This window comes from Zonotrichia leucophrys, chromosome 9 (assembly GCF_028769735.1).
Source record: "Zonotrichia leucophrys gambelii isolate GWCS_2022_RI chromosome 9, RI_Zleu_2.0, whole genome shotgun sequence".
In the NCBI taxonomy this organism is placed as follows: domain Eukaryota; kingdom Metazoa; phylum Chordata; class Aves; order Passeriformes; family Passerellidae; genus Zonotrichia; species Zonotrichia leucophrys.
In genome coordinates, this window is record NC_088179.1 from 22,091,398 (window position 1) to 22,118,575 (window position 27,178).

The 27,178-nt window shown below is 44.1% G+C and overlaps 1 protein-coding gene across 2 annotated transcripts in view; it reads left to right on the forward strand.

Annotated features, from left to right (window-relative positions):
• The window catches only part of GOLIM4 (golgi integral membrane protein 4), a 30,357-nt gene extending 9,171 nt beyond the window's left edge, over positions 1 to 21,186 (forward strand). The window contains exons 2-16 of one of the 2 annotated variants that reach the window (XM_064721103.1): positions 3,435 to 3,509; positions 4,719 to 4,768; positions 6,005 to 6,058; positions 6,559 to 6,709; positions 7,878 to 7,960; positions 8,517 to 8,600; positions 10,990 to 11,160; positions 12,905 to 13,228; positions 14,431 to 14,657; positions 15,080 to 15,159; positions 15,748 to 15,860; positions 16,904 to 17,071; positions 17,484 to 17,552; positions 18,950 to 19,030; positions 19,348 to 21,186. In XM_064721103.1, the coding sequence (XP_064577173.1) occupies positions 3,435 to 3,509; positions 4,719 to 4,768; positions 6,005 to 6,058; positions 6,559 to 6,709; positions 7,878 to 7,960; positions 8,517 to 8,600; positions 10,990 to 11,160; positions 12,905 to 13,228; positions 14,431 to 14,657; positions 15,080 to 15,159; positions 15,748 to 15,860; positions 16,904 to 17,071; positions 17,484 to 17,552; positions 18,950 to 19,030; positions 19,348 to 19,509 (1,892 nt within the window). In that variant the 3' untranslated portion in view covers positions 19,510 to 21,186. The remainder of the gene's footprint in view (positions 1 to 3,434; positions 3,510 to 4,718; positions 4,769 to 6,004; positions 6,059 to 6,558; positions 6,710 to 7,877; positions 7,961 to 8,516; positions 8,601 to 10,989; positions 11,161 to 12,904; positions 13,229 to 14,430; positions 14,658 to 15,079; positions 15,160 to 15,747; positions 15,861 to 16,903; positions 17,072 to 17,483; positions 17,553 to 18,949; positions 19,031 to 19,347) is intronic. The other variant, XM_064721104.1, reaches the window with a different exon arrangement.
• Positions 21,187 to 27,178: the final 5,992 nt, after the last annotated feature.

The window sequence follows — 27,178 nt, forward strand, 5'->3', positions numbered from 1 at the left end:
TGTTGGAAAGCAGATTCACTGATTGAAATACAGGGCTGGAAGCTTGGGGAGCAGGTCTTGTTGCATTAATAATATCTCCTACCAGCATTAAATGTGTCAGAGTTGTCATGAAATGTCATCTGAGGTCAAAATTGTAATTATTGTCATTGGATTAGAGAATTTATCCTACACCCCATATTGAAGGGGTTCCTCTTTGACTCGTGGAAATGCTTTACTCTCAGCAGAAAGGCTTTTTCCATGGTTTACATTTTAAATGTTCTATTTGCAGGGACAAGAATGGGGGAATTCACTGTTTTTATAGCAAGTCTGTGTTCTGCAGACCTTCCCAGCGTCACCAGAGAGGTGCCAGGGTGGTTTGCCCCATGCTGCTGGCTCCGTTCAACCCTGCCACAGTGTGAGGGAAAACAACACTGAGTGTTGCCAAGACTACTGAAATCTGCTGGTTTGAAGTGAAAGCTACTACTGTAAGCTCAGAGAGAGATTTCAGAATTGTGTAACAAGCACTGTGTTGAAATTAGTTACATTTCTTGTATCATGTATATTTAAATCCCAGTGTAATCCTAATTTTCCAGGGAGCTGTGGCGTTTTAGACTCTGGATAATCCTTCTGACAGACCAATTGATTAAAGTAACACAGTCACAAAATTCCTGATAATGTAAACAAGGAAATGCTTTCTTTTAAATGTACAACAATAGCTTATTTTGCTTACTAACAGCCTTATTGCTTAGAGGGGCAGAGCAAAGATAAGAGAAGGAACGTTGGCTGTTAAATAATCTCAATTTCATCACCTCCCTGCCTGCTGTGTTGTAATTAACGCTCAGCCCTGGTGGAAGTGGTGCAATCTGGGCATTCCACACCTCCCTGCTCCCTCACTTCCTTCTCTTTATGGGGAAAACCTTGAGGAATTGATTTTATTGGGGTGTTCTCCAGGAGTTTCAGTGTTTCCTTGTTGAAGGTGAAAGGTCTTTTATTGACCTGTGAGGTTAACAGTTGAGTTTGTGGGTCTTTGTTCATTATTGTAGGTTACGTTCTGTAGGTAATTTCAAGAATTAAGCTTACACCTGCAGTAATTCCAGTTTTGGGATACTGCCTATTAGCCATTAAATGACAACATTTCCCCCTCCTTTTTACCATTCTATTAAATATAACATAGAAATAAAGTTCAATTATTTTTGTAAAGATCAGTGCAAAATTAAAAGCTTACCCTAGGAAAAATGATTTGTGCATCCCAGCAGTGGGATTTTGTCAGATTCCTTATATAGGTTCCACTTTTCTATAAAACCTGTTTTTCAGTGTATTTATTTCTTTCAGATTCTTGCTCAGACATCTTTTATCCAGGCTGGCTGTGAAGAAGGAGAAAATCCTTCTGTAGTAACAAGCCCCTTAGATAAAGACTAGGAAATCTCTGTTTTAATTTAAATTCCCTAACTGGTGGAAATAATTCAAATTTATAGGAGATTAACTCCAGTATGTATTTAAAAATCTGAGCAAGTGAGGAAAGATGGGAGCTGTACTTTGTTAATAATTATTTTTACTCAGCACTTTCAGTGCATTGCACCTGATGGACTTTTATCAGAGGGGAACGTGCTGGGCCAATCAGTAACTGAACTCAGAGGGCAGAGGTGAGGGAGGAGGTTTTTCCTTGTCCTTTTTAGTCACCTGAGGGGTTGTTTTAGCACTTCTCCAGCTTTGGGCCAGTGTTTCAAGGATTGCTGTTCAGCAGGTAGAGGAGAGGCTGCTCTGCCTGTGTTCAGACCCTGCAGGTGCAGGGTGAAGCACAGCTCAGCAGGGATGCTCTGAGAGGTCCCCAAACCCCAAATGCTGCTTTCTCTGCCCCTGTGGTGGCTTTGCTGTGCAGGGTTCCCCCCACAGACACACTTGTTAAAGCAGCAGCAGGAGCTGGGGAAGGTGCACTTGCAGATGGAGAAGTGGAATGGAAAACGTTCCCTCCAAATCCATTTGTGGTTTCGTGTGTCTGCCAAAATCCCTGTTCCACCCTGATTGCATGGGAGGGGAAAGCCCATTATGGATTTTCATTGCTCTCCTGAGCTGCTCTGCTGCCACTGTTCCTTTTGCACAATAATTCAGCATTCACCACCTTCAGGGCTGAAATAAAACCATCACTGCAGTGCTCTGTAGTGCTTTTTTTTTTTCCTTTCTCCAAGCCTTCTGGTGACTTTTTGAATATTCATTCCTGCTTGTTCCCTTCCAGAGGGTGTTGATACATTGGCTCATCCTGACTGATGCCCTTGACTTTAGAAGATAAATAGCAAAGTGGAGCTAGGTGCCAGGGATTGATTAGCAATCCAGCTTCAGAGCTAAAACATAAACACTTAGAGATAAGGCTGCAGAATGCACCTTGGTGGAATTAAGAACTTGTTTTAAGGTGCAAGAGGAGTTTTCTGTAACTGCTGATACAAATCTTTATTTGATGCTTCTTGTTGAAGGCTTGCATTCATCAATGGTTTATTCTCAGACAATGAGTTTCCTGGTTTTGATGGAAAAATCACTCATTGTTTTATTACAAATTAATAACTCATTAAAAGAATGCAAACTGTAATTTGGGCAGTGAAAGATACTTGTGTTAAACTGAGTTTAAACATGTATAATTGTAATTTCCGGGTGTTTTAGTTGATATCTTTGCTGCAAACTTGGCTGTTTCAGATAATGAGAGGTGAGGAAGGGTAAATAGGGAGTGATGTGCCACATCCCAAACTCCATGTCCAGAGCAAAATGGGGAACCATTTCCCAAGTGGGGAACTTTGTGCCAGAACTAAACACACCTGGCTACAACAAACAAAGCCATAAATGTAAACCCCATTTTGGGATGGTGTCTGCAAAGCAAGCACAGCTTGGACAGTCCTTGGGAGTCATTTTTCTGGGGAGGCAGTGCAGAGGAATGCTGCATTCCCAGTTTTTGGAAGAATTTAGGGTGACTCCCAGGTTCCCCATGGCTCAGCTGCTGAACTCCAGGAGCTGTCCTGCCCCTGGGCATCTCCCTTCCCTCCCTGTGACACTCTGTGTGCTGCCAGGAATTGCTCTGGCAGCAGAGCTGCCCTGTCCTATTTCCTTGTCTGTGTGCAAACAAGGCAGGGGAGGATGGAAACGTGGAAAATGTCCCTGCATTCCTGAGAAGCAAAGAGCCTTTGGAAGCTCCACCACAGCTGGCTGCCTCCACAAACAAATCCCTCACCTGGTTATCACATTCTGTGTTAGCCATGCAAATAACCCAGGATTTGGGATCGATAAAGGGAGCAAAAAGGGAAAAAGTTACTGTCACAAGGGTTACAAACAGCCCTTTATCCCATGACCTCATTCCACTTGTATTTTCCTGGTGCATTCTGTGCCAACACTCCCTGGGCGTGTTGGGGTGAATGGTGAGGTTTGTGTGTGTTACTTTTGAAATGAATTGTGAACAAAATTTCTCTTTTCAGTTGTGTATGAGCACCGGTCAAGATTAGAAAAGTCACTGCAAAAGGAAAGGCTGGAACATAAGAAAGCAAAGGAAGGTAAAAATGTACTTTTCACTTTGATATTTAACTTGATTATATCAATGGTTTTTCTTCAATTTTAATCTTTTTTCTTCAATTTTAAATCACTTGGTAATATATAAGCAATGTATTATGACCCACTTGGCAGAGCTGTGTTGTTCTTCTTTATTTAATCTTTTTTAATCAGATCTATTTAAAAGCAATCATCTCTTTAATACTATTTACAGCTGACTGCAATATGAAGTAATAAACACAGAGAATGGGTTTGTATCCATGTACATAAAAGCCCAACATGTATGTGGGGTATGGGCATGTGTAAACCCTGTCCTGGTATGCCAAAATTTCAAAACTTGTACCAAAACCTTGGGATCTTTTCCTGCATTCCATCAACTGGGAACTAAACTTGGAATCAGTACTTTTAGATGTTTTTAGGGTGAGCACATACTTATACACCTTTCCTGATTAAAACTAAATTCTAGGTGTGAGTGAGGCAAACACAAATTGCATTTCATACACCTCTGTGTGCCCTCTGTGGAAGTTCAGCAGGATTCAATCCTCTGAGTTTCCCCAGGCTCTAAATTCACTGCTATTCTCAGGGTAGAGCCTCTGTTCTTCCTAAAACTGAGGCCTCAGCTGCTGAATTAAAAATATTAAAATTATTAAATTAAAAATGTTAGCAGAGCTGACAGGGAGTGAGCAGTGATTCTCACTGTGCAGGTCTTGTGGGTTTCTGGTGCCACCTAGTGTGGAATGCTCCCGCTGCTGCCCGAGGGGAGGCACCTTCTCAAACCCTGCAAACAGACAGAGGTCAAGAAATAAATGAGGAAATGTTTTATTATTTCCAAGAATACACAGTTAATAAATGCCCTTTTCCTTTTTGAATGATTCTCTTGGGCCTCTGCTGAGAGAGTTCATGTGTCAGATTTAATCACCCATCTGTAGATTTGAGCCTGAACTCTGCACCCCTCACTATGGTATGAAAACTTTACTTGAAAATATTTTATGAAACTTTTTAAAGTTTCTGCATTTTGAGAATTTGCTCATTTTGTCAAATTCTCCATAGGTTGTTTTTCTTTTTTTTTTTTTTTAAATCCTTTGAAAATTGTTTGTGCATGAATATTCAGCTCTTGAAGAGAATTTATGTACTCAACAGTCGAGTTATTCAAGCCCAGATTCTCATCTTCCTGGCGTTTTTTTTTCATCATTACTTTCCCTTTTATGTTGCAGATTTTCTTGTTTATAAACTAGAAGCACAGGAAACACTAAATAAAGGAAGGGTAAGTCATCATGCCTAGAACAAGTTTTTAATAGCTGATGCTATTTGAGTTGCAAGGAAAAGGAAATACTTTGCAATTATGACTGTTCAAAGGAAGAGATCTTGCAAAATACTAATTGAAAGAGCTCTCACTCATCCCAGTTCTACTCTGCATTCATAAGTGCTCTCCAATTCCTAATTATTTGAGCTATAGTGGGAGATACTAATACCTCTCCAGAAAATTAATTTAGAAAATAATCCCCTGTTTATATTACGGTAGTTCAAACGTGATGTTGTTTTATTTAAGGGGAAAGGGGAATAAGAAGGTGTTAGAAATCTTTTTGTAGCTTAGCCCCCAGGGAAAATAACAGTGACAGCTTTCTAACACATGGGCTTTGAACTGGAAAGCATAAAGACATCAAGAAACTTTGTTTTATATACCAAGTGCCAGAAGGAAAGCTCTGTCTGGCAGAGGACCCAGAAACCTGTAAAGAACTCTTTATAAAGCAAGTAAATTAGGATTTTATGGCTATTTCATGTTGAAACTGGGGAGCAGTTTGGGAGCTGAGGAACAGGAGTTAAAATAGGTTGTTGCTGCAGTAGGTGCAGAGTGTGGGAGCCTGCTCTGCTCCAAACCAGGGGGGAGGGATGGATTTGTGTCCTGGGAGCTCCAAGATGGATTTGTGTCCTGGGGAGCTCCAAACCAGGGGAGAGATGGATTTGTGTCCTGGGGAGCTCCAAACCAAGGGAGAGATGGATTTGTGTCCTGGGGAGCTCCAAGATGGATTTGTGTCCTGGGGAGCTCCAAACCAGGGGAGGGATGGATTTGTGTCCTGGGGAGCTCCAAAGCCATGGGAAGGATGGATTTGTGTCTGCAGGGAGCTCCAAAGCAAGGTAGGATGGATTCTGTGACCTGGGGGCTTCGAGCATGGGAGGGATGTGTTTGTGTCTTGGGAGCTCCAAACCAGGGGGAGATGGATTTGTGTCCTGGGGCTCAGCAAAGAGGATTTGTGTCCTGGGAGCTCCAAAGATGGATTTGTGTCCTGGGGAGCTCCAAAGCCATGGGAGGGATGGATTTGTGTCCTGGGGAGCTCCAAAGCCATGGGAGGGATGGATTTGTGTCCTGGGGAGCTCCAAAGCCATGGGAAGGATGGATTTGTGTCCTGGGGAGTGCCTCCCTTGGCTGGTGACTCCCAAAGCCGTGTGTGCAGAGCTCAGGGGGTGTCAGGGGTTTCACAGGAGTGTTTTTGTTTTGCAGCAAGACTCCAACAGCAGATACAGCGCCCTGAGCGTGCAGCACCAGATGCTGAAGGTGGGTGACTGGGGCAGCAGAGCACCTTGCTGCTGGTTCTGCTGGGGGGACACAGCCTGCTGCCTTCTGGCACCACTGCACAGTGCCAGGGTGGGGACAGGGCCTTCCTCTGACAATTAAAATCTGGTTTCCTGCAGTTTTTCCTAGTCAGGCTTTCCAGTGGGTAAATCAATCTTATCAGATGCAATTACTTGTAGGGAAGGCTGACTTATCAGCCCTTTTGAAGTTTGGCACGTAGGGATTTTCTGAGCCACATTCAGCAGCTCCCAGGGGGACAGTGCAGCTCTGGGGTGAGGTGACACAGCCCTGGGAGAGGAGCCTGCTCGTCACAGAGATCATTTTGTGTTTGGAGGGAGCTGCAATGTGCATGCTTTGAATAATAACCTTCCTGTTATGAATGCTTCCTATTCATCTGCACTTACTAAACAAATTGCCAAAGACAATATTAGCCAGATCTGCAGATACAGAGCTGTTCCAGTGTCCCAACTTGGTGTTTGCAGAGTCAACACGAAGAGCTGAAGAAACAGCACGCTGACCTTGAGGAAGATCACCGAAAGCAGGGAGAGGAGTTCAGCAGGACATTCAGTGATCACAAGGAGAGATACCTACAGCTGCAGCAGGAGAAGGAGCAGGAGATCTCCAAGCTGAAGGGTAAATTTAACCTGTGTCTGGCTGCCCACGTTAAATTGGGTGTTTGGCTTTGTGTGGTGTGAGAGAGACATTTTCTCTGTTCTCACTCACAGGTCGTTCGTGCATCTTCTGCCTCCTGACAAGTTCCATTTTATTGATGATTTTCTGAGGCCTCTCTCTGAAATCTGTTTGTATGTGCTCTGTGTTTCTGTCTGGGTCACAGAAGTAGCAAAAAAGCCAGCACTTAAAAGCCTGTTCAGTGTCAGAGGTTATTGAATCAGTCTTTAATTTTTAATTCTAAGACTGGTATAAACCTGGGAAAAAAGGTTTGCCTCATTTTGTTTGTAGCTGAAAGGCAATCTAAGAATACTTGCCACTGCTAGCAGAGATGTAATTGTGCCCCTTTCTGAAGTGACTTTATTTACATTTTATATCTCCTTTTTCCCTGTATGTGCCATCTCCTCTGGAGCACATTGCCCCTATACACTTGGGTGGTGAATTCAGTTTTTACTCTTGGCATCCACAGTTTCCTGCTGGAGATTCTGGGCAGTTTTCAGGCCTCTTCCATCCTCATTGCACAGTTCCATGGAGCAAAAGGATGGGGCTGTGTTCATCAGAGCCTTCTCTGCCACCTGTCCCTAACACAGGGGTTGCTTCTGGAGCTGTTTGTCTGCACTGCAGGCAGAAGTTGTTTGTTGGCTCCACATCCACATCATGTAAAAAGTGGGAATAGAAGCCTCTGTCCCTGATCCCAGAAGCTTTTGGAGCCATCTGGGCACCCTTCCAAAGGAATAGCTGGGTCCTGTGACAGAAAATTGTCACTCACCAGGTGTGATGTGGGGAAAGAGGGGAGGGTGCCTTCCTCTGTGCCTTTCCTGGATTCAGATTTCCACAGGGAATTTTGCCATCTGCAGCACCCAGCAGGAGCAGTGATGCAGAATTCCAGGTGCACGCTGGGTGCACTGATAGAAAATTTCACCAAATGTTATGATTTTCTGCTTGAAAATGGACAGCTTTTAATAGGAGAGGGAAGAAAAACAAACCATACAATTATTTTACCTAATTTTTACTACAGGACTCGTGTGGGATCTTATGTAGATTGTGTTATAGTCTTAATTTTAGTGCTTAGCCTGGTGTTACAAATCCAGCCAGGTTTAAACTCTGTATTTTTCTCATTTCTTTTCAACAGAATCCCTGTATAACTTACGGGAGGAGAACAGGCAGCTGAGAAAAGCTCACCAAGACATTCACACCCAGCTGCAGGATGTCAAGGTAGGCCTTGCTCTGAGAAGCACTTTCAAGATCATGAGGAAAAAAATTTCCCAAGTGTTCCCAAGCCCAGAACAGGCTGCGCTGTAGATTTGTAGTTTCTGTTATGTGGGAAAAAGGAGAGGAAAAGGCTGGACTGGATTTGTCTTTGGCCACCTGCACTTTAGGTGTATGCCCATAAAAAAAATAAAAAGTGTTTAGTATAAAAATCAGGATTTGGTTTCACAAGTTAAAAATCAGGTTTGATTGGCAGAACTCAATGCCAAAACTCATTGGCAAAACTCAATGCCAAAACTAATGTTTTCCATCTGTTTTTTTTAACGTCCATCAACATCTACCCCTACTTTTAATTTTATTTTAGTTATGCACATCCTGGCCTTCAAATTGCCTTCCCTGGTGTGCTTGCTTCCTCTGCCTGTTTAATATGTGAAATAAATAAATTCCAGCTAAGGATTTTCTTTTCAAAATAAATTGAATTATCTTCCTAGTTCAAACCCCCCCTAAGTGATCTTTAGAATGAACTTTATGTGAAACATGTGATGTTCTTCTTTTTGTGTAGCAACAGCATAAGAACTTACTGTCCCAGCACAACGAGCTTGTGGTGACATTGGAAGACCACAAGAGTGCACTAGCTGCTGCTCAGGTCAGAAGGAAAGCAGCTCCTGCTGGCTCTCAGCTTCCCAGATCTGTCTCCAAACCTCTGCTGGCTGCAGGGTGCTGCATGTGCCTCTGGCATGGGGACCCAGGAGTGCATGGCACAGAGGGGCTGCTCCCCAGAGGGCTCAGGGGACAGAGCAGGCTGGGGGCCAGCCCAGCAGTGCATGTGGTCCTGGCAAAGGAGTCTCTGCTTCCCTGGGAGCTGTCAGTGCCTTTCTGTCTCTGTCCTCTCTGCGGGAGCTGCTGTGAGCACCCTGCACTCTGACCCTCACATTTGTCTCTGAGCCCTGGCTGCTGGTGCCAGATCTCTTCTTGGTTGTGTCTGGGGAGGCTGTGAGGTTTTCATGCAATTCCAGAGTGGGCTGGAAAAATCTCATCCAGTGCCACCCCTGCCATGGTGACACCTTCCACCATCCCAGGCCCAGTGTCCATCCTGGCCTTGGACACTTCAGAGCTCCAGGGGCAGCCAGAGCTGCTCTGAGCCACAGCAGCAGCAGAACATAGATGGAGATGTGTGTGCAAGTATGAAAACTCCAGGTGCAGCTCAGATTAGTTTTTAGAACCAGCAGCATTAAGTTCCTTAAATGTCACTTTCAAGTGAACTATCCATGAAGCACAAACTGTTGCAGGCTCAGTCAGCTGTGCCAGTACAAGCTGTGGAGGCCACAGGGAATCTGGAAGTGGGAGTGATGTTGGAGCAGAGGAAGACTTTTGGTGAAAGATCACAGGGAAAGGCAATGAGGCAGTGTGAAGTTATTTTTATTCCTGACTGATTTCCTTCATTTAGGCATTTTCACAGTCCACAAAATCGTTAGCAGCATTAGAAGCATTGAATTTTTTTCCCCCAGTTCTGCTGTTGTGCCTGTCAATATGTGTAAGATACTCAAAAAACAGGGAAAGATCAGGAAGGTCCCTCACAGACTGAATATCTGAAGAATCATAATCTGCAGTGCTAACCCACACTGGCAGCTAATTCTGAGCTCTTCTCCCACTGGCCACATTTGCTGTGTGGTGTGTGCTGATAACATCTGAAATTCCACAAGGCCACGTGGAGGGGCTGATCTGAGGTTCACCAAGCCCAAAGGGAAGCTCCCCACTCTCCTGGCTTTGATTCAGGTCTTTAATTAGAAATCCTGTGTCACACAAAGCCCCTCTGTCTGCAGCCAGGCTGGGACATTTGTCCCACAGGGACCCTCCAGGGAAGGGCCTTGAGAACAGAGGGCATTTCACACTTTTGTGTGGTTTCTCCTGCAAACCAGCTGCAGAAAGTCCCCAAGGGATTCCTTCCCAGCTCCATTAATGATCCCTCTATTTCTGGGTGTGTTCTAGACATTGAACACCAGTAGTCAATACTGCACTAACCCAAATCTTTAAAGTGTTTTGGTCATAGTGCTTTTTTCCCAGCCAGGCAGATTAATTATATATTTTAATAAACCCTGTTTTCTGCCAGTATCAGCACCTTTTAAGCTGTGGCATTGACTCAGAATGTTCATTTTAGTGACTCTGCTGTGCACTCTGCTTTCCCTTTAGGCCATTCTGTTTTAGGGGTCCCTAGGCTTGTGGAGGTTCTCAAACACACTCACACGTCCCCTGGAGCAGCAGGGAAATTCTCTGGTGTGGCACCTGTGTGTGTGCAGCTGATCAGCTCTTAAACACCCTGCCCACCCCAAAAAATCCTCTGAAATTGGAAATCTTCTTACTGCAGAGTCAGGGATTGGGGTACCAACCTTGCTGGATTTTTATTAAAGCTTCCCGATCCTGTCCAAAGTTAAAGAGCAAATCAAATTCCAACATTTTACTGTTGCATTTCAGGAAGCCTTTGGAAATTTACATTTTCCTTCTATTTCTTTTCTTTTTTCCCTTCTGCTTATCCCCTTACTCTTCACCACTGTGACTTTCTTTGCCTCAGTTCTGTATGTTGGCTGTTGTCTTGTCTAACACCTGTCTAAATGTTGAGCACTTGGCATTTTCATGACATGTGGATGTACTTTAAAATTTCTGTTTCTGAAAGAGCTGCACTTCTTTCCACCAGCAAAGGAGAAGTTGTGGTGCTTTTGACTTCCCTCACTTTAGTCTGCCAGGAAAGCTTCATCATCCTCTTCTGACACTTCTCCTGCTTGGCATGAATAAAACAACTCCTCTTCTTTGTCCCACAGAGATGTTTTTAATACACTTTGGTCTGCATGTGCACTTTGATAAGATCCTGATGGATCAGTGTCATTTAATGTTTGGAGGAAAAAATTATATTTTAAAAGCTCCCATCCCTGGAATATCAAGCTTTGTCCTACATGTCCTGCCAGCAACTTCACTTCAAGGTGACTACATTTGATTAAGAAATTAATTTGGACACACTATAATTAACATGTTGGCTTTAGACCCAGGTGGAAGAGTACAAACAGCTGAAGGACACACTGAAAAAAATCCCAAGTTTCCAAGACGTGGAGAAGGAGGAAGGAGGGAAGGAGCAGCAGCCGGAGGCGCGGGGCCCGTCCCCCCAGAGCCGCCCCCCGGAGCCCCCCGGGGCTGGGGCTGAGCAGCAGCAGCAGGTACAGGGCTGAGAGAGCCCAGCGGGGCTGCTGAGCCAGCACAGGGTGCTGGGTGTCCCTCAGGACAGGGGGTTTGGCTCTGCACCCCTGTCACTGCTGGAGGGGAGCGCTGAGGAGTGGTTGAGTTATTGAGCGGTGAGGAAATCTATTCATGATGGTCTTTTCTCACATGCCTAGTCCAGTTTTGTGTGTATTTATGCCAGCTGTTTTAAGAAGTTGCTCAAAATTTAAATTTTTAAAATAAAAAAATTTTAGCTGTCTCAAATGTTACAGAAAGCTTTTAGACGTTTTTAATAAATATTTATTTTGTAAGGTTCCAGTGGCACATTGAAGTCAGTGTATTTAAAATTGGCACACCAAGGTTCAAGCAGAAAACGTGTAATCCAGAAGTAAACGTAGAAGTAAATGAAGAAGTTAAGAAAAACCAGTTGTGATTTTGTTTTACAAGTCAAAATTTATATTTTTTAAATAAGAAATCTAAAATTTTATCTGTCTCAAGTGTTACAGAAAGCTTTTAGAAGTTTTTAATAAATATTTATTTTAGACGTTTTTAATAAATATTTATTTTGTAAGGTTCCAGTGGCACATTGAAGTCAGTGTATTTAAAATTGGCACACCAAGGTTCAAGCAGAAAACGTGTAATCTAGAGGTAAAGGAAGAAGTTAAGGAAAACCATTTGTGATTTTGTTTTACACGTCAAAATTTAATTTTTTTTAATAAGAAATCTAAAATTTTAGCTATTTCAAGTGTTACAGAAAACTTTTAGAAGTTCTAGAGATTTTTATTTTATAAGGTCCCAGTGGCACATTGGTGTATTTAAAATTGGCACACCAAGGTTCAAGAAGAAAACGTGTAATGTAGAAGTAAAGGAAGAAGTTAAGAAAAACCAGCTGTGATTTTGTTTTACAAGTCAAAATTTATATTTTTTAAATAAGAAATCTAAAATTTTATCTGTCTCAAGTGTTACAGAAAGCTTTTAGACGTTTTTAATAAATATTTATTTTGTAAGGTTCCAGTGGCACATTGAAGTCAGTGTATTTAAAATTGGCAAACCAAGGTTCAAGCAGAAAACATGTAATCTAGAAGTAAATGAAAAAGAAAAGAAAAACCAGTTGTGGTTTTGTTTTACAAGTCAAAATTTATATTTTTTAAATATGAAATCTAAAATTTGAGTTATCTCAAATGCTACAGAAAGCTTTTAGAAGTTTGGAAGAGTTTTTATAAGGTCCCAGTAGCACATTGAAGTCAGTGTATTTAAAATTGGCACACCAAGGTTCAAGCAGAAAACGTGTAATCTAGAAGTAAATGAAGAAGTTAAGGAAAAACAGTTGTGATTTTGTTTTACAAGAATTTCTACAAGAAATAAAAATCATGGAATCATTTAGTTTGGAAAAGAACTTTAAGATCTTTGAGTCCAGCCGTGAACCCAGTTCTGCCAAAGCCAGCATTAAACTGTGTCTCTAGAACACAAAGCTGGCTTTGTTGAATTGTAAGTTTTTCATTTTTCAACTAAAATGAGGCTTAGCTTACTCTGTGGTGGAACTGTACAACACCTTGTGTAGCTGTAGAGCCACAAACCAGGTAATGACCCCATTTGGCAGGAGGAGCTCACTCCAAACCAGGCATTTGGCCCTGCTGACAACAGCTCTGGGCTGGCATAAAGGATCCAAGCCTGTCCTTGGCTCTCTTGAAACTGAAATCCATAAATGTGTTGTACACACATAATCCCGTGTCTGTTTTGCAGAATGAGAAGCCAAGGGAGGGAGAAGAAGCAAAGAGCCAGGAGCAGGACAGGGCTGAGCCTTTCCTCGTGCAGGGAAAGGCTCACCAGAATGCCAGGGAGCTGAACATCCAGGAGCAGCAGGAGGCTGGGGAGGATGAGCAGCAGCGGGCACAGCAGATGGAAGAGGAACGCAAAAAGGAGCTTGAGGAGGAAGAAATGGAGCAGGCAGGGCAGCCTGAGCGCCTGGAGGAGGAGCAGGACCAAGCCCCAGAGGAGCACGAATGGAAAAAGCAGGAACAAAAGGAAGAGGAAACCAACATGTTGGGTGATCACCTGCACTCAGAGGTAGGGAGCTCATTTCTAATTGATTAAATCTGCTGTTTGAATGGAGGCTTCTCTTTTCACTGCTGGCCTTGTATTGCAGTCACCTATTTCTAGGAAGAATAAAGTTTTATAGAGAGTTTGGGATTCAGAGCACTCGCTGGTTTTTAGATGAAATTACTGTCATGTTTATAGAAAATTTGGGATTCAAAGCACTTGGATGCGATAGGATTCAGGCTCAACTCGAGCACACTTGTTCTGCAGTGCTGGCCAGATCCTAATGAACATTAATTCTGCTGATCAAAAGCAGCAGATGGAAAATAAAAAAGAGAAAAAAAGAGCAGCAGACTGAATTCTGTCTCCCACTTTAAACCTGAGGCCTGTGGTAGCTGATGGAGAACTCAGCAGGTGAGAGGGAGGCTGGGATGGAGAACTGCTCTGCTTTGGTAACTTGATGCATCTCAGCAAATTGCAGAGTGTTTCCTTGTCAGAGGTACCTGCCCTCTGCAAACACACTGCCAGCTCAGTGCTCACTGGTGTTTGACAGGGAATTTTAGCTTCCAGACAAACATGACTGAAATAGCCAGGGGAAGTCAGTGTGCAGCTCTAAATAAAACCAGCAAATAAAACCTGGATTTGCATCCTAGATTGGATCTGCATGGAAAATGTATTTCACTGGTCTCGCTGTAGGCTTTGTAAACACCTTCTGTCCTGGCAGATTAAGTGTGTCACTGTGGTGTAATGAGGAGCTGCTGCTGGAGAGCTGAGGAGCTGCAGAGGGTCAGAACAGCAGCAGTGGGTTAAGCTGTGAAGCTGGAGTTAGTCTAAGTTATTGCTGAGTATAAAAAGATGTGCAGTGTCTCGCTTAAGGCTAAAAGCAGCTCCCCCTGAGATTACCACTTAAATCAATGGAAACTTTTTGCTGTCTTATCAGTCAGCGAAACCTCCTTTTACTGTGTAATATGTTGGGAGGTTTTATTATGATTTACAGGAAGAGCATGGCTTTCCTTAGCCCACAATCTCCTCTTTCTTCCCTGTGCACTCCACAAACACCCCAACACTTCCAGTCTATGTTCCAAGAAATGTTTTAACTTCAAGCGGGGACACAAAAACTTAAAAATAACTTTGCTGTAATTGCATGGAGCTTGTTTTTCCCTGTGGACAGCTTTTTTGTTTCTGATCACTGAGAGGATGTTTAATGTGTGACTAACACGTTTCTGTGGCAGGTAACACCAACCAAGAGGCAGAAAGCAGCCTACGAGCAGCAGCTGGAGCAGCAGCACCTCGGAGCGCAGAGGGCGGAGGAGGCCGAGCAGCTGAGGCAGCAGCAGGAGTCCCTGCAGCAGCAGAGGCTCAGGGGGCAGCTCCTGAGGCAGCAGCAGCTCCAGGAGAGAGAGCTCCAGCTGCAGAGACAGGCAGAGCAAGGGGAGAAACTCTTCAAAAACCGCCTCAGGTGCGACTCTCCCTCTTGGGCTTGTCGTGCTCTGGGTTTGTGTTGTCAGCTTTGTTCTGCTCCCTTGTTCCAGGGCAGATTTCCAGGGGGTTCTGTTGGCTCATTCCTTGAAGGGCTGGAGCTTTGTTCCCTAAAATTCAGAGTCCTGACTTTGCTCTTTGCCTGACCCATATCCTTCAGGACTGCAGGCTCCACATACAGAGACACAACACAAAGTCAGGGTAGCAGCACAAGCAAGTCTCTGTTCTATCAAGCATTTTTCAGGAAAGGTGATGTGAGAAAACACCAGATAATAGAGCATGAAACTGGGGCCTGCTCTGGCAGCTGCTGAGAGAGGCAGAGCTGCAGGTGGGGAGGTTGTTTATTAAAGCAGAAAGCACACTTTTGAAACTAAAATGATGCTTGGCTTTTAATGTTCTCAGCCAACAGGCTCATTATGATAACATGGACCAGGACATTGTGCAAGGGGAGGAAGAGCAAGGTATTCAGGAGGAGGAAGGAGGTAAGAGAGATTTTCTGTCCCTGCCATGCTCACAGGCTCCCTGTGTGCTGCCTTGCATGGGAGACTTTAATATTCATTTCATATCCAGATTGGATTCAAGTGAAACATAAACTTGCAATTTAAAACCAGAAGCTCAAATAACCATGGCTGAAGTGACTGAGTGAAATAGAGGAATTACTAAAGATCATATCCACATTCCTGAAAGGAAAAGTGTCCTTTTGACTGAGCTGTTATTACCAGGCTCTGTGGATCTTGGTTATGCTCCTGGCTCTGCCTTTGGGTTTGTTTGAACTCTTTAAATTACAGAATCATGGAATTGTTTGGGTTGGAAGGCACTCAAATCATTCCACACCCCTGCCATGGACAGGGACGCCTTCCACTAGCCCAGGCTGTTCAATGCCCCATCCAGCCTGGCCTGATTCTTTAATTTCTGTTTCCTATTAGGAGTAAATCAGTTTTGTGAGCATTATCTGTTTATGTAGAGGCTTCCCACCGCTAAAAGCATGTGTGGAACCTTGTCTGTAGGAGACTCCTAAAGGGATAACTAAAAACTGCTGTAAAACAATAATCACCTAAAAAATTCCTCAGCTTATGAACACGACAACCAGCACCAGGATGAAGGTGAAGATGATGATCAGAATAATGCAAATGAACAGCAAGAAGCAGAACATCAGGCAGAAAATCAGCAGGCTGATGAATCAGTAAGTATGAATTAAGATGCTGAGGGTTGCAGTGCTACTGAAGTGAGAACCCACAGGTCTCGTCTGACATAATTGCACCTTATAGAAATGAGATAAGCAGAGGTCTGCCAGGAAGACAGGCTTGACAGTTGAAAACAGCATCTAAAATCTATTTAAAGGTGTCCTTACTCATTTGGGAAGAAATAAAAGGAGAAAGCTCCCTTGTGGGAAGCAAGGTGTTTATTTCCACATTCCTTTGATCTGTGCTTTCGGTGGAATAAAGGAGTTGGTCTTAGCTGGGACTTGAACAGGTACATTTGACTTCAAAAAATACCAGCAGTGCCCAGTCAAAATGAGAGGGGATGGGATTTTTCATGCTGTCATTAATGAAAGGCCAGCTCAAGAGGCTCTGTATCCAGCTGGAGTCAGTGTAGATGTGTGAGGTCCTGACAGAGGATGTAGGTCAGCACTGAACTGAGCCCTGACACCAACTGCACAGAGATCTGGGGCAGGAGATTCACCCTGGGCCTTCCCCCAAACTCCAGCTTGCCTGGGGCTGTCCACATCAAGTGCACCTTCCTGACTCCCCTCCCATTCAGCAAATTAAGTACAGTGAATATTTCTGAGGGATCTTTAACTTGTTGTCTATAAAGATACAAAACTGCTTTTATTGAATGATAAGCAGAAAATGCTCCTTTTCAGCCTGGCAAAGGTGAAAAGTGTTTTGTTTTCTTGTAGACATAGCCAAGGTCAACAGAGCAGGACAGGCTGATAGTGAGTGATGCCATCAGCCCTGTGGAGCTGTGAGCATTCAGCTCTTATCTGTGTTCACATGGCCTTATCAGGCACTGTCAGCTGGTCAGTAAGCACAGGCTGTGCAGCAGCTCTGGGACAGAATTCTGTGGGTTTCACAGACAGGTGCCTGCACCTCTGTCCCTGCAGAGATTCCAGCTGCTGCCCGTGGGGATGGAGCTGGCTCTGACAGCCCATGCTGCTGTTCTTTCAAAGAAAATACAGCTGGAGCATGGCTGAAAGTGTTTAACACTCCCTCCTGTGAATTACAGAAGGCAGCCATGGAAGATGTGAATCCTGCTGATGACCCCAATAATCAGGGAGAGGATGAGTTTGAAGAGGCTGAGCAAGAGAGAGAAGAAAACCTGCCTGAGGAGAGTGAGAAGCACAAGGAAACGGGTCAGAAACAAGGACATCCAGGAATGGAGGAGCACTTGGTGGTGGGTAAAGGCAAAAGAGGCACCTCTGGGGCTCCTTCAGGAGGTTAAAGCTGCACATTTCAACTGTGCTGGAGCTGTAAACTCCTCCAGGCACAGAGAGTCTGAATTTTTATGGCATTGGTCTTCAGTGGGGTGAATATTCCATTGTCTTCCTGCTTAGTATGGAAAGTATTGCTTTATTCTGTGAAGTGATTTTTCTTATATTCCTCCTGCTATTTTTTAATTCAGGGCAACTTTAAATCACAGAGCTGGGCTCTCACTGCTGCTAATGAATGCACTAAAACTTCTCCTGCCATTATTGTTACTTCAGCTATACAGAGAGCTTTAGTTCCAGAACAAGAAGCTTTAATCTTCAGCCCTCTGGTTATTAGGCAAGCTCATAGATCTGAATTTTTATGTGATCTTTGTGCAGATGGCAGGAAATCCTGACCAGCAGGAGGATAATGTGGATGAACAATACCAGGAAGAGGGAGAAGAGGAGGTAAGAACGCAGACCCAAGGCAGGTGTGGGCTCAGGCAGCAGAGCACAGCTCCATTAACACTCTTTGGTGTCTTTGGGAACTGCAGGATGAACCCAAATCACTTTGTGTGACTTCTGAAACCTGGGAAGTCTTTGCCATTACTCTGCCGTCCCCTTCTGGATACACTCTGGGTTACTCATGCTCCTGTGCTGCAATCCATTACTCTTCCATGCCACACAGCATTAATTGTGCAATAATTGAAAAGATTAAGCCTTTCACAACACAAGTAAAATTTCCTGGAAACCTCAAGGTCACAGAAAACCTCATTAATCTCTAATCACACAGTGCAGTTCTGAGCAAACTGCTTCCTTGGCCACTTACTTACTCTGTAGCTGTGACTTTGATTTATCTGTGCTCCTCCTGGGCAATCCAAGCTGCAGTTGTGGAGCTGCTCAGGAAGCTGGCAGCACATGGAGCTGGAGCAGAGAGGGAGGGAAGGGACTTCTCCCTTCATGTCCTGCTCACCATGCAGGCACCACCCTGAGCCCCTCAGCAGTCCCTGATTAATTCCTATTTCTGCTTCCCACAAAACCCCTTTCAAAAAAATCCCTGGGACTGGCTGCTGTCACTCCCTCATGGGGGAGCACTTTGGGTTAGCTGGGATGCACTTAGCAAAATGCTGCTGCTCACAGCCAAGCAGGCCACTGGGAGCTGGGCAGAGCTGCCCTTTGGCAGCTGCTCTTTGGCTTCCAGGCACCATTTGTACACATCTCAGGAAGGATGTGCCCACTGTGCTGAGTGGGAGCAGGGACTGAGTGAACAGTTAAGAGAAAAGAGATGCTGCAGTGGGGATCAGTTCTTCAGTGGGTGGACTCAAATATTGCTGTTCAGATCTTTCCCAAAGTGACCCTGGTGTGATGGATGCCTCTGACCCAGCTCACAGGACACTGTTTGGGGCAGACAAGCACAGCAGCACTTCCCAAAAGGAAATCAAGTTCACTCCAAAACATTCCTCTTTCAAATTTGCACCTAACATAGGAAGTGGGGCATGGAATGGAGGGAATGTGCTGGCAGAGCAGAGGGGAGTGAGAGATCCAAAAGCTGAACATCAGGGAGACATTCAGTGTGACTTACTCTCTCCAAGGAAGAGATTGTCTGTGAGAATTGTATTTAAAAGTTAAATGCTCTCAGAGGAAGTGAGTTTCCTGACTGTTGGGTGGTTATGGTTCTTTTTATCCTCCTTTAACCTCTCCCTGCTCTCTTCTCCATTCTTTAGAATCTTCATTCTGTAAGAATATCACATAATACCATTCTGTAAAAATATTCTGTGAAAATCCATGAACATGTGCCCGGTTGTGGCACAGGCCACTCTTTGAAGGGCAATTAAACCACACAGAACATCTCTTGTGCTCTGCAGGTGCAGGAGGATCTGACTGAGGAGAAGAAGCGAGAGCTGGAGCACAATGCTGAGGAGCCCTATGGGGAAAATGAGGAAACTGTGAGTTCTGTGCAAGCCAGGATCAAACCCTGAGCACACTGCTCATGGCACAGGGATGTGGCATCAGAATTGTCCTAGCTTGCTTTGGGCCACAGACCTGAACATTTCATGCTGTCCCAACTTCCTTTGCTCACCCTTCCATCTCTGTGTCAATTCTTGCTCCCTGCAGGCTTTGGAAAATCTTTTTTTTTTTTCTGTTTCTGCCTATCAGCTCTCACAACTCCAGCTGAAAATCATTTCACTGCCCTAAAATAAGCTATAAAGAAACTGGCACTGCATCTGTTGTAAGTTTGTTTTGTTTTGTTTTCCCCAATCAGGCAGATGAAAAGAACAACAGAGGGACAGACCAAGAGCAAGAAATGCAAGAAGACAACAACCAGAAAGCAATTCATGAAGAAAATTATGAGGAGGAAGAGGAGGAGGAGGAGGAGGAAGGCAGAGCTGTTGCAGCAAAAACTCGCAGACGAGGGGAGATGTAGTTCCTCCCTTCATTTTTCTTTTTCCAGTACACAAATTCCTGTTGTGTTTTTGTTTTTTTTAACCAACTTTTTTTAGGGTATTTAATTTCAAAAAAAAAAGAAAAGAAAAGCTTGTGTTTTCCACTTTTTACTTTTCTATTAGGTGCTGTCCTGTGTTTATATGAATACAGTATTTTGATACTCTAGATTAGGATTTCTTTTCTATCCAGGCTGTACATAACCAGACATCCTCTAGGTTGGATTTTTTTGTAACTCTGGGCACGGTTTGTAGAGGCCATTTTGGATACACTTTCACCTTGTCCAGGCCTGACAGAATGTTTGGTGTCATGTCAGGTGCACTCACCACTGAAGGAACATTCCTAGTGCCTAAATCCAGGTGACTTCAGTCACTCCAGCTCGTTGTCTTCCATGGATTTATTCTGACCAAGGGCTGCAAATTCCTTGTAACCTCACAAAGCCAAGCACAGGCCGTGCCCTTTGCAGGACCAGGCCTTTCCTAGGTGCAGAGCAGTTATAAAATATGCAAATTTTACAAGCCTTCAGAATGCAGCCAAGTTGCCAGCTGTTAATTTTGGCAGCTGTTTAGATACGGTTCAATTATGCATTTATTTTAATGAGCATTCCCAGGTACTTCAATTACAGGCAGTACCTGGCTGCTCATGCAAATGGGGCTGTGCTGAGAGGAGCTGGGAGCTGAAAACCAATTTAGAGATGGAGCTCCATTATGCCAAATCAAAACACTACAGCTGTCACAGGGATGAAGATTTACAGCAGCAGCAATCTCCTTGTCCTCATTAATGTATAAAATGTTTGACCAGAACCAGAATGATGTTGCCTCAGTGCCATGTTTCCTGGAGGGCGTGGTAGCTGAGCTGACACAGTTGGTGCAAGATGCTGAACTTAAGGCCTTTACCTTCTTTTTCCTTATTTATTTACAAAAATCTGCTGGAAGGATTTCTGTGAGCCCCAGGGTGAGCCTCAGACTCGAGCCAAAGCCCACAGAAGTTGTTTAGCAAACATCCCCAGCACTGCATGCTGAAACCTGGGGAGGGGAGGGGGGGAAAATGACACAAAAATTGTGCCTTGGTGTGGGCTACCCTGAACATAATCCCAGTGCATGAATTATACAATATTTGTATTGGTACAGACACTAGGTATTTAATATATGTTAAAGGAGAATGGGAATCTGGATTTCCCAGGCTATGCCCCATTGCTGGAAATGAGGCACAGGGGAGCTCCCCATCAAAGGCTGTGTTAATATATAAAGAGAGGGAGTGGGGGTTTTTCCCTTTGGTTTTGTTCTTTTTTTTTTTTTTTTTTAATAATGATGCATAGCAATGTTTTCAGTTCAATTTTTTATATGAATGTAATTTAATTCATTTTTTCTACTAACTTGATTATATTATGTTTTATAGTTGGTTTGCATTCATTGCAATTTTCCTAATTGTCCCAGATCCAGTGCTTATGTTTCATAGGAAGATTTTTGTCAGTGAATATTTTGGGTTTTCTAGTTACCATAAATCAGATTTACCTTATGTATAAAAAAAAAGTTTACATGAGACTGTAAAATGTATAATATGTACATAATCTTCAGAATACAATTATTTTGGTAAATTGGCCTGTATTTTTAATGTCATGGTTGCAGTATTTAATTATTTGAGGCATAATAAAACTTGACTGCAGTCAATAAACTAGAATGTAGTTACTGATCTTTCACATGCTGAGGGCTTGTGTCGGTTTTCCTCATGATGTGCTTGGATTTCATTTTAATACAGGGAGCAGGGGAAGGGATGGAGCCCTGGCAGCATTTTCAGGGAAGTGGAATATTTTGGTTAATGATATTCCCACCTCTGTGCCTGACAAAGGTCAAAATGCCAGACCCGGGGGGACCATGGGGTAGCTGAGCTGCTCCTCATTGCCACAGGAGGATCCCTGGAATTCAGGGAATGCCAGATGCTTGGCTAAAGCAAGAATTTAATGAGTTTCAAGAATTTAATGAGTTTCTGTGACCTAAAAGCAAGTGGAGCTGGGCCACAGCCCCAGCCCTGGGCAGAGGATGGGCAGCACAGGGGCTGCTCAGTTTTCCAGCTCAGAGTGTGATTGATCCCAGGGTGATGCTCTGCTTTAGGACCAAGCTGAGGGGAAGCTGGAATTCAAAGGGAAAAGTTCCATCACTTTGGGATTTGGCAGCAGCAGGGCTGGCAGGGACTCATCAAAATATACATCATGTGTATATATATATATTATATGTATAATATGTAATTTAGGTATGTATTATACATCTGTAATATGTATAATATGTCATGTATATATATATATAATACATGTATGTATAATATATATATGTATATATATACACTCATAGATATATAATGGGTACAAATTGAAAGAGGGAGAATTTAGGCTGGTTATTAAAAGAAATCATATATATATATATTCATACACATATAATATGTAATTTATGTAATTTATGTATATGTTATACATCTGTAATATGTATATGTCATATATATGTATATCTAGATATATGTATTTATATATTATTTATATCTATTATAGATAAATATAGATCTGTAGATATATCTATATATCTATATATCTAGATATATGTATTTATATATATACACATATATAGTATGTAATTTTTAACATATATGTAATTTATGTATATATTATACGTATGTAAGATGTATAATATGTCATATAGATATATAATACATCTATTTATAATATAGATGTGTTTAGGTATATATACACATTCATATATATATATATAATGGGTACAAAATGGGAGGAGGAGAATTTAGGCTGGTTATTAAAGAAATCTTCCCTGGAAGTGCCCAAGGCCAGGTTGGATAAGCCCTTGAGCACCCTGGACAGTGGAAGGTGTCCCTGCCCATGGCAATGGGTGGGACTGGATGAGCTTTAAGGTCTCTTCAACCCAAACCATCCTGAATTCTACATCTGTTAATACACAGACATACAGAAATATCTATTACACAAAGCAATTTGTGCAGAATTGTATTCAGCTGAGCCTTGGGCTCCAGGCTCTTGTAGCTGAGCTCAGTTCTGAGCTTCCAGACTCTCCAAGCCAGACCTCTATGAATATTCTGTGTCCCACTGACCTCCTTCCCTGAGGAACAGCAGCATTGTGTGCACACAAGAGCCAACTGCACCCCTTGGGCTGCCAAATGCTCCAGGAAACAAAGGCAAACTGGAAATGGAGCTGGTTCCCCTCCCTGCTCTGTGCCATGCCAGATGGCCACGTTAATGCATCGATTTGGTTGTAAAAGGAAGGGATGTGGTGCAATAATGAAAAATGCTGAGATGCTTCCAACCTCAAAATCAATATTTTGATGAGTTTTAAAATAAATTTGTTGAAAATAATGCTGTGATTTGAAGAAAGTCCTGGTGGAAGTGTTATAATTCACAGTGACAGATCTGCAAAACCTCAATCCACGTTGTTCCTGAAGAGACAGATTTATTCTGAAGAAAGTTTAAAATTAGAATATTGGAAAATTTTTCAGCAGTCTCAAAATTGGGAAGTTGCTCAGAATGGAGATTTTGTACAGAGCTTCAGGAACCCAACCAGGAGATCTCCAAAGCCCAAAACCCTGAGCTCCTGTGGATGATTTGGGGGCTGTGTTGCAGAGCAAGGGGACTCAGTGCAAGGATGAGGGAAGAGCAGGCAATAACTTCCCATGTGGGCTTGGGCTGTTCTGTAATGAGCAGCTCTGCAGGTTGTTCTGCATGGTGGCTCCACACTGTCAGACATCCCCCTCAGGGCTTGTCCTCACAGCAAACATCATTAAATTTGCAGTTTACCTCAGTGCCTGCTGCATTCCCCATCCAAAGCTTCCTGTCAGGTTGCCTCCAAGAAACCCCTGCTCCAGCCCTGCTGAATGCAGCACAAAGCCCAGTTCTGCCCTTTCTGCCCCTGATTTATTCCTCCTGATGCCTTGTGCAGGCTGCCCTGGAGCAGGGGCTGGGCAGAGTCCCAGAATAAAGCAGGGATTTATCCAAAGCATCTCCTCCATGGATCCACCTTGGGCAGCACCAGAGCCCAGCCAGGGCTGCACCCAAGATGACCCAAAATGGCCCCAAAATGCACGAGCGCTCCCGGGGTCTGTCCCTGGGATCAGTTCTGCTCCATTTGCACCTTGCAGTTCATTGTCCCATCCCAGCTTTAGCCCAGGCAGTCCCACCCTGCTTGTTTTTCTCTCTGCAGCCCACGGGGTTTGTGCTCCTGGGCTGAGATTTGGGTCATTTGTCCTTGGTGCCCAGCTGGAGCAGGAATTGTTTTGTCTCCCTGCTCTGTGCACACAGCTCACCATCCCCTCATGTGAAACCCAGACCCACACACTAAAGCAGCACAGAATGTGAAAAATACAAAAGCTCCAACCTGAGGCATCACTCCCACTCAGCTTTCCTGCCTTCAGCAGTTGTGGCTTTCCAGAGCTCCACGTGGATCCCCATGAATGGCACTGACACCTCAGGCCTTCCCCTTGTCACTAAAATCTGCTTTATTTTTATTGAGCCTCTTGCACTGAAGCCTTTGCAGTGACACCCCCATTAAATTAACCCCAGCCCCACACCTGATCTGCAGCACAGGAATTACCATCAGTGTCTTGAGGAGAGAAGGAAGGGGGCATTTCCATCTTGCAAAGGTTTTCCAGCTCAAGGTATTGAATGTTACAGAAGAGGAGATTATTTGACATTCCTCTGTATCTTAGGAAACTGCTGAAGATTCATGAATATTTCAAAGAGCCCTGGCTTTCCAGAAAGGTGCCTTAAATCTCTTTGGTGTGCAACAGATGTGGTGTTTTTGATTGCAGGTACAGCATCACAGATTAAGCTCTAGGCTGGGTTACTGCTACTGCATGCAGCAGAGGACAAAACAATTAAATAAAATCAATATTTTTTCCCTTCCAAGGCAATCCCACAACTGCCAATTCTGTTGGTGAATAACCTGATCTGGGATTTGCTTATCCCACATCACCTCTCCCTGTTCCCAGCAGCTGGGAAAGTGAAGCAGGCTGAAAGTTATGGGCTGCTCTTTCCTCATCCTTGCACTGAGTCCCCTTGCTTTGCAGCACAGCCCCCAAATCATCCACAGGAACTCAGGGTTTGGGCTTTGGGGATCTCCTGGTTGGGTTCCTGAAGCTCTGTACAAAAACACCAGTGAGAAATTTCATTCTGAGCAACTTCCAACTTTGCTAAAGGTGCCTCCTGTGGGGAGCAGCATCCAGGCCAGGTAAAAGCACAGATTCAGCTTCCAGGTTTGTTCCCTTGCCTCCATAAAGCTGCAGTTTGCCTTCTGGTGGTGTTTTTCTGGGATGATTGTTCCCAGACCCAAAGGAGCTGCCCCCAGGTCAGGTTCAGAGCAGCTCAGAAGTCTCTGTTTGTGCTGATGATCCCTCACCACCCCCCTGGTGTGCAAAGTGGGCTTTGGAACCCCCTCCTGACCTCCAAAACCCACAAAATCCATCTCAGAAAATTCAATCTCAGATAAGGCAAGGAAAGCACGGGAAAAACAAGGAATCCAAGCCTTGCAGGAAGAGCTTGGTTTGTTTGGTTCCTCGTGGTAGGAAGGGAAAGGATGTGCTCATTTTGTGTTACCAGGCTCACGCCCAATAACTGAGCCAACCCTTGCAGGGCACCACCCCCAGCCCCTGTCAGGGTGGGCATTGCAAACCTGCAGGGAATTCCCCCATTCCTGACAGGATTTGGGCCCTTTTGGGCATCACCTCCTGCAAATTGTGATGGTGATGAGGGAAGAGATGAGGATCTGTCTCCATGTTTCAGAAGGCTTGATTTGTTATTTTATGATATATATTACATTAAAACTATACTAAAAGAATAGAAGAAAAGGTTTCACCAGAAGGCTAGCTAAGCTAAGAATAGACTCAGAAAGAATGATGATAAAGCTTCTGTCTCAGACAGAGTCTGAGCCAGCTGACTGTAATTGGCCATTAATTAGAAAACAAGCATATGAGACCAATCACAGATGCACCTGCTGCATTCCACAGCAGCAGATAATCAATGTTTACATTTTGTTCCTGAGGCCTCTCAGCTTCTCAGGAGGAGAAATCCTAAGGAAAGGATTTTTCATAAAAGATGTCTGTGACAGCCAATGGATTTCTGGGTCACCCTCAGTGTCCAAACCCCTGAAATGTGCCCAGGAGGTGACAGCTCCTTCCTGGCCCACCCTCCCCAGCAGGCAGCAGCACTGGCAGCCCAGTAATGCAATAGCTAATAAGAGGATTAAGTGGAGGAATTGTGGTTAATATTGCATCAGCAGTGGCAGATCCTCCCCTGCCTGTCCCAGCTCCCTCACAGGATACCATGTCCGCGCTTGTAAGGGAAGCTCATTGACATCTGAGCAGCCAATAAATCTGTTCTTGGTTTTTAATGACCCCAAGAGCTGTTTCCACACGCTCACATCATCTTACCAACAATTTACCCTCATTAATTAATTAGTTCCTTTAGGGCCTGTTAAACCCTAGGACCTGCTTTAGCTCCTTTGCAACAATTCTCATCTAATTGTGAACCAGGGCTCGGGGCAGAGCAGGGTTAAACCTCACCAGCACAAACAGAGCTGTGCAAAACCAGAGAGGCAGAGACAGGAGGCTGCTCCAGGCACAAAAACAGCAATAAAAACCTTCTCAAAGCACCCAGGAGTCACAGGGGATGGAGCACAGCTGCTGTGAGGAAAGGCTGGGAGAACTGGAAAAGTTTGGGGTGATCCAGTTGTGGATCCAGCACCTGGAGGGAGATACAGGGGCTGTTTGGGAGGGACTGGAGTGCCAGGACCAGGGCAATGGCTGCAGACTGACAGAGAGTGAGGTTAGAGGGGATATTGGGGTTAAATTCTTCCCTGTCAGGAGGGTGAGAGCCTGGCACAGGTGCCCAGAGCTGCTGTTGCTGCCCCTGGATCTCTGAAAATGTCCATGGCCAGGTTGGACAGGGCTTGGAACAGCCTGGGATGGTGGAATGTGCTGGAACTGGATGATTTTTAATGTCTCTTCAAACCCAAACCATTCTGTGATTCTACAGCTTAAAATAAGTGGGTTTGATTCCTCTGTTGCTAAATCCTGCATGTGAGATTTGCAATAATTTCCCCTTCTGTGCCTGAGTTTTCTGCCTGTGTAAACAGGGAGGACAGCCCTCTGTTATCAAATAAGGATCTGATCAATAAGAATGTATTAAAGATTCATCCACAGGTGTATTAAAGCATCCATGCCATGCTAATGCCTCCCATTTAAATACTATAAAAAGCTCAGTGGGCTCTTGACTGAGCCATTAAGTGAACGATGGGCAAATTGGAACTGTCCAAGAAAAAAAAGGAGCAGAATTACACTGTGCTATGAAACACCAGGCAGCTCCCATAAAAATCAATGGCACTGCATGGCAGTAAATTGCAGGGGAGATGAGCTTTATTTCATGGCTCATAAGTGAGCATGAATCTCTAACAACCTGTCAGCCCTGACAGCTGGGCCTCGGCAAGGAGCTGCATTTTTGGGAGCTGCTCCTGTGGGCAGCATCCTTCTCCAAGAGGGAGCGTCACCCAGGGGAAGGGGTGTCCCCACAAGGGTTCAGGGCACGCTGGGGTGGCAGAAAGCCTCTCAAGCATCATCCTCCTGAGGTATGAGCTGTGCAAACACGGATT